General features: G+C 34.8%; 3 protein-coding genes across 5 annotated transcripts in view; 2 read left to right on the top strand and 1 right to left on the bottom strand.

Moving 5' to 3' along the window:
- The window catches only part of LOC108909140 (protein spaetzle 5), a 46,432-nt gene extending 44,088 nt beyond the window's left edge, over positions 1-2,344 (top strand). The window contains exons 4-5 of the mRNA XM_018713376.1: positions 202-486; positions 1,980-2,344. Of these exons, the coding sequence (XP_018568892.1) occupies positions 202-486; positions 1,980-2,148 (454 nt within the window). The 3' untranslated portion in view covers positions 2,149-2,344. The remainder of the gene's footprint in view (positions 1-201; positions 487-1,979) is intronic.
- A 1,261-nt stretch (positions 2,345-3,605) lies between these two features.
- On the bottom strand, positions 3,606-8,807 carry LOC108909152 (phosphatidate cytidylyltransferase, photoreceptor-specific). Its single transcript, XM_018713391.1, has 8 exons — positions 8,562-8,807; positions 7,558-7,635; positions 7,150-7,368; positions 6,915-7,091; positions 6,174-6,533; positions 5,023-5,175; positions 4,825-4,956; positions 3,606-4,766 (listed from the first exon to the last, which is right to left on the bottom strand). The coding sequence occupies exons 1-8, from the start codon at positions 8,622-8,624 to the stop codon at positions 4,539-4,541; spliced, it is 1,410 nt and encodes a 469-aa protein (XP_018568907.1). The 5' UTR covers positions 8,625-8,807; the 3' UTR covers positions 3,606-4,538.
- LOC108909153 (E3 ubiquitin-protein ligase MARCH8) lies at positions 7,706-11,847 on the top strand. Of its 3 annotated transcripts, none has more exons than XM_018713392.2 (6): positions 7,706-7,862; positions 9,202-9,501; positions 9,693-9,837; positions 10,355-10,475; positions 11,239-11,431; positions 11,499-11,847. In XM_018713392.2, the coding sequence occupies exons 1-6, from the start codon at positions 7,827-7,829 to the stop codon at positions 11,772-11,774; spliced, it is 1,071 nt and encodes a 356-aa protein (XP_018568908.1). In that variant the 5' UTR covers positions 7,706-7,826; the 3' UTR covers positions 11,775-11,847. The 3 variants fall into 3 exon arrangements, with proteins under 3 accessions (XP_018568908.1, XP_018568910.1, XP_018568909.1); XM_018713394.1 differs by lacking the exon at positions 7,706-7,862 and adding an exon at positions 8,799-8,808; XM_018713393.1 differs by lacking the exon at positions 7,706-7,862 and having other exon boundaries at positions 8,968-9,501.
- The last annotated feature ends 277 nt before the right edge of the window (positions 11,848-12,124 follow it).

The following is a 12,124-nucleotide window of genomic DNA, read 5'->3' as shown; positions in this document are numbered from 1 at the left end:
GGACCTCGGCCTAGATCTAGGGATCTACACTTTTATTATGTTTGTTGTACTGAAGGTATTCCACCAAAAATTTGCTTGCCCGCTCTTACATTCAAAAAGTGGGATATTTCGACAAATCCGTCCTGGTCTAAAATAGTTGTTTTATGAATATCCTCATACAGATTATCAGGATAATTATTTTCATCAATCTTTGTTTTGCAGAAGAGTGGAAAACAACTACGAAAGACTGAAGCGGTCGCTGAGGCACAGAAGATCTCAACAAACAGTATTACAAACGATCGAATCGGGCACCTACACCAACGGCACATCCACTGGCAAGAGAACGAAGAGGCAGAGCACCTTGACGGACGAGCCCCTGTGCCGGTCCCGTTCTCAGTACATAATGCCCAAGGCGGCCCTCAACAACAAGGGCAACTGGATGTATGTCGTCAACATGCCCGAAGTCGACAGCCGGTACACTCAGCAAGTCAAGAGCGAGGTGTGCGTGTAAGTATTCGTTTCCCGTGTTGTTGTGCTGAATACGTGATTCTATATCGAGTCGGTTATTTGGAAATTAAAATTAAATTTGTATCGTTAGAAGTACTGTTTGTTGGTTTGACAAAATTGGCCAAATCGAGTAACTTGTGTAGTCCAAAACGGTTTTCAACAGTCAAAAGCAATAGCATTTTATATTCGAAATAGTGAATTTTGAACCTTATACAGGGTGTTCTGAAAGTTTAGTCATTTATTTTAACAGCTGGTAGAACTCGTAAAAAAAGTTGATTTACCAAAAATCGTTTATATAAAAGTTGTCAAATAAAGCACTTATTACCAATTATTTAAAAAAATTGAAATTTAAAGACTTTATAATACAAACCTAATTTATTGTCATTTTCGACCACTCTGTTGTAAAAACATAAATTGTTTGTTTGCTACTGATAGTGGGTATGTCTTTTTTTTGTAGTTGCACGGTCTTGAGTACGCTTTTTGATTTGACAGTGCTAAATAATGTGTGATATTATTTATGATTTGTGGGTGTTTTGTGCAATAAAAATGGCACATGTTTATGAACACAATGAACTAGTGGACATAATATTAACTTACGGGAAGTGTCAACAAAATGCAGCCGCAGCATGTCGCTTGTACGCGGAAAGGTTTCCTTTACGAAATGATCCGACTCCGTGGATGTTGGTAAATTTAGTTATTACACTCTACTACACAGGGTATTTAAAGGAACAAAGAGGAGGTCACGCGAAATAGTGGAGATCGAGGAAGAAATTTTAGAAATTTTCAAAAACTAGATCCATGTTAGTAAACAAACAATTTTTTATCTTATAACTAAATTTAAAAACATCCGCGGAGCCGGATGATTTTGTAAAAGAAACTTTTCCGCCTACAAATGACATGCTGCGGCTGCATTTTGTTGACACTTCCCGTAAGTTAATATATCGACTAGTTCATTGTTTTCATAAACAATTTTATTGCACAAAAACACCCACAAATCAAAAATAATATCACACTACTGTACGAATTATTTAGCACTGTCAAATCGAGAAGTATACTCAAAACCGTGCAACTACAAAAAAAAAGACATACCCAGTATCAGTAGTAAACAAACAATTTATGTTTTTACAATGGAGTGGTCGAAAATGACAATAAATCAGGTTTGTATTAGAAAGTTTTTAAATTTCAATTTTTTTAAATAATGGTTAATAATAATTGCTTTATTTGACAACTTTTATATAAACGATTTTTGATAAATCAACTTTTTTTATGAGCTTTTATGAGCTGTTAAAATAAATGACTCAACTTTGAGAACACCCTGTATAAGCATAAATTGAAATGACTGTTGGAAACTGTTTTGGACTGCACCTGGAACAAAGCTATAGTTAACCTCATTAGCGGATTTTTCGCCAAAAAACTATATGGTCTATATTTGTCACATTTACAGAATGCGAAACACAAAACACTATATTTAATGTTGACACTTTCTCTCGCAGGTCTCAGACTTGCAACGGAATCTGCAGCCTCCCGCAGGGCTATTCGTCCCGCTGCGAGCAAAAGTACGTCCAGAAGAGACTCGTAGCTCTAGAAGGCGGGGGCGACCAACTCTACACAGATGTCTTTTGGTTCCCTAGCTGTTGCGTTTGCACAATATCGAACAGCTAGTATCCATGCGGATCTGGCCGTATCGCCCGTGACTGTCAAATACCAATATATTGTACATACTAGAGTTACCACTTTTTTTTATAGGTAGAGATGTTCTATAATTTATTTTTTTAATTGTTTTACGATGATTAGTGTATAGGTAACCATGTGATTATTAATTTTTTAATAACTTTATTAAAATGTTTTGTATTTTTTATCAAGACTTTCATTCTGAGTTCGAGTGGTCTCCGAACCGATCCCTGTGGTACACCGAATTATAAAAATCGGATAATCGGTGAATGAAACCAGCGGCTGACTTTAATAATTTATTGTTATAATTTTACATCAAGATTACATCAATCGTGTCTACGTTGGGTAATGCATGATATAGGAAGATTTAACACCTAGTTTATATCGATAAATGCATTTGTTTCTTAAAACTCTCTTCATTATATAAAATTTATGTATTGCGTAAAGGTATTTACAGGAACAATCGTATAAACAACTTTTTCCACTTGAAATGCTCACAAATCACTTTATATACAGGGCGTTGAAATCGAAATCCCAAAAATATTTGCCGAAGGACCGTTTCCGACTTCTATGAAGAATTTTTGAGATATCAATCAAAATTACTTACGACTGGAAAAGAACTTACCCTGTATATTATATAAACCTCACATTTCTGTAATATTCCAAATATTACAAAAAAATGTGAAACAAACAATAACAATTATACAGGGTGGCACAAAAGTATGGAAACCCCCTGAATAACTCGTCAGGAGTGCATTTTCATGCAATTCAATTGCGCCCTTGTATTCGACTTTGACCTTGACCTTCAAGGTCAGTTCAAGGTCAAAATTGATTTTTCAAATGGGAACCCCTATTTTTTATTGTGGATTTAGAAAGAGCAGGAAATTTTACGTTCAAAATTGGTCTTGACCGTGACTTTGACAATGACCTTCAAGGTCAAATGTGGGTCGACTTCTAAAAGTCCTAGTACGGCAGAACTTTCGAAGAATGGATTTTGGGAAAAAATGTTTCAGTCAAAAGTGTAAGGATTTTTCCCTGGCTATCTGATGATGACCTTGGATTTGACCTTGACATAGGCCTTCAAGATCATTTGAAGGTCAAGTTAAGTTTTTTAAATGGGAACCCCTATTTTTTATTGTGGATTTGGAAAAAGCAAGATAATTGTCAAAGTTATGGTCAAGACCAATTTTGGACATAAAATTTCCTGCTCTTTCCAAATCCGCAATAAAAAATAGGGGTTCCCATTTGAAAAAACAATTTTGACCTTGATATGACCTCGAAGGTCAAGGTCAAGGTCGAATACAAGGGCGCCATTGAATAGCCAGGGAAAAATCCTAAAACTTTTGGAAATATCATTTTTCAAGAAAATGCACTCCTGAAGAGTTATTCAGGGGTTTCCATACTTTTGTGCCACCCTGTATACAAAATTACTTATGCATAAAAAAAGATTAATTTACATTTCAAGCTTCCATTTTTTTTTTAATGCACTAGTACTTCCCCAAAATATATAGGAACCAAAGACGTTCATTTTCATCCCTCGACCACCAATAAAAGAATGACGAAACGTTACATTAAAGGTCATATTACTTCATAACATTTATCTACCTAAGATATTTAAATTCAATTCGTAAACCAGAAAAAAAAGAGTTGTATTCTCAGTGGCAACATTTTGATATTTTTGTAAGATTTATTGCTGTTAAAAGACCGATTCTACAGTAAAATTGACATGCCCGGAAAGAGGTCACCTCTGTAGATAAATACCCTGTAGAATACACGAACATCATTTATATATTCTATGACGAATGCAAAGGTAAATGGTAGAAAATTTAGTTATTTAACTCAGTAAAGAATTTGATGCAGGGAAAAAATCCGGTTCGAAGGCCCAAAAACTTAATCCGAATAAGGTCGCCTGTGACGGTACAACTTGGTCCCATAACACAACTTCTTGAACAGAACAGACTCGAAGAGCACTGGCATCAAAACGGAGATAGAATACATAAATGACCCAATAGAGAACAAAGAGATGTAAAATAGTGTCAGAACGTCATTTTCCACTCGTCTTCGTGACTAGATATTTTTATGACTCGATTACATCGTCAATACAATTATCCTTTATTCCATAGACCAATTTCCTACATCCTCGACTGTCACCTGTTTTACATCCCCCTCCTGATATGCCCCATAGGTACACATACCTAAATCACCAACGACGTCCGATCGAAACGAAACACAACCGAGATCAATAAATAGGGTTGAGAAGACCTACCGAAAATAAATTACTCTAACGTAAAAATATATATGTCTCTAACACTGATGGCACAAATAAATAAATAGCTCTTTATATATATATAGCCTTATGATACGGAAACATCAATATTCGATTACACCTCGGGGGCTAGAATGTTACGGTTCCCTAAATTCTCCTTCAGCATGTGGAAGAGCTGCAGCTGCTGTTCTGGCTTCAGGTACAGCACCTGAGAGAGCAGCTTCTGGGGACTATCCGTCTGTATGAAGCTGCTGATGTAGACGTTGACGAATGTCGCCATCAAGAACTGGCAATCGAAACGGTCCATGATGCCCCCGTGTCCCGGAATAACATCGCCAAAGTCCTACGTGGAGAGAAAAGCTAGATATGAAAGTAGTTTGTTATATCGTTTGTACTTCTACCTTAATTTTGAACGCCCTTTTAAAACCGGAAGCAAAGAATCCCCCAAATGGTCCAATTACGCTGCTGAAGATAGAGAGCGAGAGGGAGTGGAGCATGAACGGGTACAATGATATGCTGTCGGGTAGTCCAAACTAGAAAAAAATAAATAATAAAACAGTAAATTGATAGTAAGATATTAGTCGGTCTGTATGACCCACCATAGTCAAAAATCCACATAAGAACTCCGGTAATTTGTAATTGGTTGGTCGGAAAAGAATTCCTGGCTCGCATTCCATCGTCATCCTACCCAGTGTTTCACTATACTCGATGGGACACACAAAATACGGGTACTGGCACATTATGTATGAAATCTAAAAAAATATAGTGTACATTAATATTAAAAACTAAAGCAATTTATGCTATTTCGCCAGTTTTTGATGTGCTCAATTTGAATTTGACCTCAGAATTACTCCACCACGTCGGGTTTCCGAGATATCCCAACCTAAATGTGCGAAAAACGAGTGTTTTTCAATATATTTAAGGTTATGTTACATCTCAAGGTAATTTTTCCTAGAAAACTCCTTATTTCATCTCAAAGTACACTATGTTCGATATTTGTTGCGATAAAATTCCAAGAAGACCCCTGCATCCCATTTGACACCTGAGGTACAAAGATATTGGAAGAAAATTACAAGGCAAGCCCCTGCTGCGGTAAATTGTTACAGTAGGTCCGATAACAGAACTTTGTTGGCTTATTATTTTCTTGGAATTCTATCTCAACAAATATTTTATGGACTGTCTTGCTCTTCCACTTCAAAATCCATTCTGAATCGTTTAAATATTTTCTTTTCCTTTTGAGAAATCGTTTGTTCAAATTGATTAGTTTGGTGTATTTGTCGATATTCGGAAATTGAGAATCAGGTGAATACTCAATAAGATAAAAAAAAATTTCATTAGTTCGAGTTTTTGGGGTCGCTGATTACGAATCTGAAGTCGGAATTACAAAATTCAAAATAGTGGATATGGCAAGAGATAGAATAAAACAAAATGTTGTTTATGCTCTAAAATAAATTTTTTAATTTTATATGAACATACCTAATAAAAAATTAAAATTCTTTAAAATCATTTCAGGTTTTTAATAAAAAGTGTTCATTACTATTTTTTTAAAGCGCTGATTAATTTGTGAATCTCAATGTCAACAACCTGTAACGTCAACCTAGCCATCAAAAATGGCACTAGTTTTTAAATTCAATTTAATGGCTGGAAGCCATCAACAAACTATTTATTTTTGTGTATTTCATTTATCATTATTACACCCTGTATAATTCTTATAAATTAAAATATACTAAATCAAAAACTTCCTACTCACCCCAAACCCAAAAAAGACTGTCGATATGCCGCCCCCAATGAACCCCTCCCAAGTCTTCTTCGGTGACAATTTGATCAGAGGCGTCTTTCCAAAGAAGAAGCCGAACACGTACGCCATGATGTCGTTACAGATTATCATAGATACAGGCACTATGAACCAGATGAGTCCCTCGAAGATGTTCTTGATGATGAGATAGGACTGCGTCACGACGATAAGGAGGGCTACGTGAGTCCAAGCGAACAGAGAGAACTGTTTCATGTAGTATTTCTTCACGAGGCTCAACACGAACAGGACGAAACCTCCGCAGTAGAGGCAGAACGAGATGAACCTATGGTAGGTTACCAAAACACGTAGGAAGTCCTGAAAATTTGTAGTTTTTTTCAAAATTATAAGACATACTGAAAATTATATCTGGCCCTCACGTTACCTGTACATCTATAAATCGGGACACCCTGTATGGATAAAAAATGAGTCAAAATAAAAAAAAATAGGAAGCAAAACATTTTGATAACATCCTTATTATTATTAAAGTTTGTGTTGATAAAAAGCTATTTTAAGAGGAAATAGTTTTTAAATATCGTTCCTTATCCGAGTTATTTCCTTAACCTTTACCACAACATAGCGATAACCTTCTGAGTCATCAATCAATTAACATTCTTGCGATAACAATAGAAAAAACTGATTTGAATTCATGCATTATTAAATAATCATTCAATTAAATAGTTTAACTACTAAACTCACTGTTCTGTTGATTACAACGCCGAAATACTCCACCAGGCTCTCCCCATAGAAGAAATAATTCGAGGTAATCAGGAAGTACCATGAAAGAGACCTGAACCAGGGTAGACCGTGTATGCGGTACACCGAATAGCCTATGTTGATGATTTCTTGAAAACACTTCACTTGAACCACCAAGGTCTAAAAGATGCAACAAATGCATGAAACAAATTAAAATCCGATCAACGTTTTCACTTACAGTTATCATCAGAGCTAGGGGTCCCCCATATATAACGACAAAAAAAAATACAAGCATCAAAAAGCTGAAAATGCCCCTTACAACCCAATTGCGCCATTTGTCCGGCAAGTCCTGCAGCATTTGGTCTAGGATGCTGGGAGCTTTGTCTGTGCCAGATGGAATAGACCCGGACAAGTCAATGCTGCCCTTACGTCCCATTTTGTCATCTTCGCTGTCGATCTAAATTATTACAGTACAATGAAGTTTTTACATTTTTTTCTACTCAAGAAAAAAGTTATGCACTTGTATATATTCTTAATAGATTAAACTGAATAAACAATTTGATTAAGGCTTTTTTTTAATAAATCATTTGACATTGATTTATATTACCGTACCATAAAACCAGTTGTTCTGTTTCCCCTGACCTACCTCACTGTCTCTCAGATTTGACTGGAGATTCTCCCTGCTGCTGTTGGATTCTGCACTTCCCAATTTGTGAGATTCGCCCTGTAAAATCACACATAATGTTGATGCAAAGGTAGAACGATTACAATAATCGACAATTACGATAGTGCACAGGTCACGACTCACGATACAATATCATTTACAGCTATTAAACAATGCCGTTGCAAAATAATATTGGCATAAATATGTTACTGTAAACAAAAGTATTATTTACAGGAAAATTATCAAGGTTAATGAAAATTATACACGTAATTACGTTGACATTACTGGTAAATATGATTTTACAATTTATTTTTAGTAACTAATTTGTGCAAGTAAAGGTGTTACTGTAAAACTTTTATTTTCTGTAGATTAACCATACATACTTACATGCATATTAAATTTTGAACATGTGGAAGTAGAAAGCCTAAATTGATATCATGCTCTGTTTAATTTAGTACTAATTATTATAATTTCAAAGATGAATTGGTAAAAGAAATCAGAAATATGTACTTTTAAATTTTATATTTTCAATGTTGCAAGTATTAAGGGATACCTATTGTGAACTTTGTCCTATGTTTTTTTTTCTATTTATCAATATTGAGTCACTAAGTCAAGACATTTATTATATTTATGCAAGGTATTTATCTACCCATTAGAGACTAAAACACTAATTATTTCTAGATAGCCTACACATATTTATAAATAATTTTTGTATTAATAGTTAGCTAACGTTAATTAACTTCTAGAAGACAATATTAATGAAATTACTATTAATAAAACAGGTTTAATTGGTTTAATGTTGCAATGACATTTTTTTAACTATGTCAGCAATATTCTTCTGATTAATTGCAGATTATTAAAATTTTACGGCGATACATAGGTATTAGTCCATACATTCCAAATAAATAAAATATTTTTTCTTCATAAATTATTATGCATGAGTAAAATCTTCTTCAGCCTTAGGTTGATTTGGAGAATTTACTTACATTTTCTGATTCTGTCGCTTTAGTAGCGCGTTTCCTTAATTCTTCGGTCACTCCCGCACTCATTATAAACTTATGAACTTCCACTAGCAGAATTATGTATTCCGGAAACTTAATTTACGTCCTGTTGTGTTTATATGTAAAAAATATTAAAAATCAATAACACAAATATTCCCGTTTCCTGTAGTTTACGAAGTTTACGCCATCTACAATGTTTTAAACCAAGGTTAACCACCAACTTTTAATGAAGGTTTAATTCAATTTTACTTCTGTATTTAAATTGTTTGCTATAAATATGCAAAATTAATAAATTATGGGGCAATTACTTAGGAATTAATTTGTTTGAAATCTTTTTTGACATTACACTATTGTCAGATGACATTCACTGTCATCGGCCAGCTGCTTCTGACATATGACGTTTGACAGTTGTCAGTGATGTTCTTATCATAAATTGATAAGGCATTGGTTGTTATTGTACTTATTACCGAGCCAAATGTTTATCCATATCTTATGTGGGTTTATAGTGGTCGTAAATGTTTTGTGAAATCAATTAAACACGGACGTCCCGATGAATCTTAGAAAAATAGTTACATAAATTTTGACATCTCCGATCTTATTTTTTATTAATGAAATGCCTCAACAGTTCATTAAAGTCAAGGAAAACACAGGGAACGTTCCTACCACGGCTTTTACTGGCTCTGTGAAAAACCAAGACTGGGACTCGTCCTCCAATCTGTCCAACTCGACTGGAGATATATGCAGGATATGCCACTGCGAAGCTGATGCCGAGAATCCCCTGCTGTCTCCATGCTACTGCTCGGGAAGCTTGAAGTATGTGCACCAAGCTTGCCTTCGACAATGGCTAGCCGCTTCGGACATCAGGTCCTGCGAGCTGTGCAAGTTCAACTTCATCCTGCATACTAAAATCAAACCGTTCTCAGAGGTGAGTATACTACATTTTGAATTAGTTAATACTTATATATTTGTATTTTCTGAGATAATGTTATAATTGTATTGTTAAAATTTATTTTTAAGAGTAGTATACCATACGTTAGAACAAGTAATAATTCCTACATATAGTGGACAGTAAGAGTATTACATTTAAAAAATGCCCTTATATTTGTTTATTTTCAGTGGAGAATTTTGGAAATGAGTAGTGTGGAAAGGCGAAGATTGCTTTGCGCCATTTTGTTCCATTTTGTCGCTGCAATCTGTGTGGTTTGGTCTTTGTTTGTTTTGATAGATAGAGCTGCCGAGGAGGTACAGAAAGGATTAATAGGTAGGAAACTGGGCCACGTAACATTATACGGACTAATAAATAACTGTCATAATGCATATAATGAAAAAGATTACGCACCATAAGATTACTTTACAATAAAAAAAAATAGATTAACCATGTATAAGGTAAAGAGAAAAACTTTTATTGAGCAATTTTCAGATTAAAAGATTTTTGTTTCTGATAGTAACAGTTTTGAAACAAATTGTTTACAGATTATTTAAATTTCATCTGTCGACGACCTGTTATCAGTGTTATTGTTATTAATAATATTGGAGATATCGTAAAACTTTTATAATGTAAATAGAATTTTGAGATTTATAACACTTTTGTTTAAATGCCTATTGTAACACTGTATGAACACACTTCATGATAGTTTTATTGGGCGATTTAATTAATGAAGGATGCAAGATTACTTCCGTTTCATATTCATAATTTTTTTAACGAGTTAGATTTGAAATATATATTTTTTTACCCTTTGCCCTTTCTAAGTGCCAGTTTTAATCACATTAATTTGCAGCTTGGCCGTTCTGGACTAAACTTGTGGTAGTTGCCGTGGGATTCACGGGAGGTGCCGTTTTTATGTACATACAATGCAGACAGTACTTACATTTGTTTTCTAGGTGGAAAGCCCATAATAGGTGAGTTAATTTTTCCTGTAGATTATGTAAAAAAAAAAATTTTATAGGAATGATAAAAATGTACGTCATGCTAATTATTTGAGGATTAATTTTAACGAGCGTTTCAGTAACAGCGTGCACATTAAAGCGATAAATAAAAATCTTATTTATGGTACATTTGCATGACTAACTAATCATCTGGAATATGCACACAACATTCAATAAATTTTTTACATTTTTTCATGTTAAAAACGGAAAAAAAGCTGAAATCACAATTTTTGTTCCTCTTTCTAAATTGACCTTTTCCAAAATTGTTATATGGGCCTATTTTTTTGAGCACTTTACACATTTTCTTCGGAAAATTGAAATATAATTATTAAAGAAAAATATGTATACATCATTCATCGATAATTATGTACATATTTTTTTAATATAATTAGTCGTTTGGTTATTTGTCCTTTTTTTTGTTACCGTTTTATTATTTATATCTACATGTGTTCCTATTTTGCTCTGTTTCTTCATTAATTCATGACAAATAGTTTTTTTTTTACATTTTTAACAGCTTTGTTTGTATTTGTGTTCTTTTTTCTTTTTATTGTAATTTTATTGTTACTTACATATATTTTTGTATCTCAAGGTATTTATTAATTTTACAGTTGGGTTTTCTTCATAAATAAATATCGCATCAAAATCAGAACTGTGAAACTGCTATTAATTTGTATTAACACAAATATTATAAAACAAATCGATGTACTCGTGTACTCATGTCATTTGCTTTCTCCAGGATCATCCTAGTGCAGAATGCCCCCGAAAAAGCCAACGCCGTGCCCCCCTCGCCGTACTTCCACAGGGAAAGCAGGCAACACGTGCCCACGCAGGTGGTGACGATCGCCGAGTACAACCAGCCCTCCTCCAACACCAATTCCAACTCGCAGAACGACCTGCAGCTGTGCTACGTCTTCGAGAACGAGTGTAAGGTGAGTACTCTCCTTAAACTGGATCATGTTTCGTCCCCGTTTTAACCGTTTCGTATTGGCCGCTTAGGTCAAGTGTTGCAACAGCAGCGCCTCGTCCATCCAGAAGGCGGACGTGCATGTCGAGGACCTGTGCGAGACGCCCCGGAACGAGGCGGATGTACGTAGCTCCCAGGACGACTCGTCACGAAATAATATCCTAGCTTTAGATATTGAGTGCCCTTCTAACAGCAAGAAGAAATATTCCCTGCAGAGCTCCTTAAAGACTGAGGTGGTTAAGAGCAACAGCTGTGTTTTCAAGTCTTTGCCTAACTTAAGTACCAGTAGCGAGAACCTGTTGCTGTAAATATAGATAGGACATATTTTAATATTGTAAAGTTATTATTATATAATAAATTATTTATTATTGGAAGATTTAATAAGCCTTTTTTTTGAGACGGTAATATTTCATTTTTTTGATAATGTCCTATCGCCAAATTTCTCCGATCTTATCTAAGTGGTTTTGTATTTTGCTTTTTGGTTATTTTTATCTGTCTATTTCTGCTACTATGGCTAAACACCGATGCCCGGAAACGAACAAGCCTCAACCTGGAAAGTTTTGCCAAACCCCCACTTTGTCGTGGGATGTGGATCTTTCACTTGTCTTGACAAGGGACCAACAGTTTTGCATTCTTTCCTAGATATGGTGCCTCATCC

Source organism: Anoplophora glabripennis, unplaced genomic scaffold (assembly GCF_000390285.2).
Source record: "Anoplophora glabripennis isolate ALB-LARVAE unplaced genomic scaffold, Agla_2.0 scaffold346, whole genome shotgun sequence".
NCBI lineage: Eukaryota > Metazoa > Arthropoda > Insecta > Coleoptera > Cerambycidae > Anoplophora > Anoplophora glabripennis.
The sequence above is the reverse complement of the archived record's forward strand: the minus strand, read 5'-3'. Positions and strand labels throughout refer to the sequence as shown.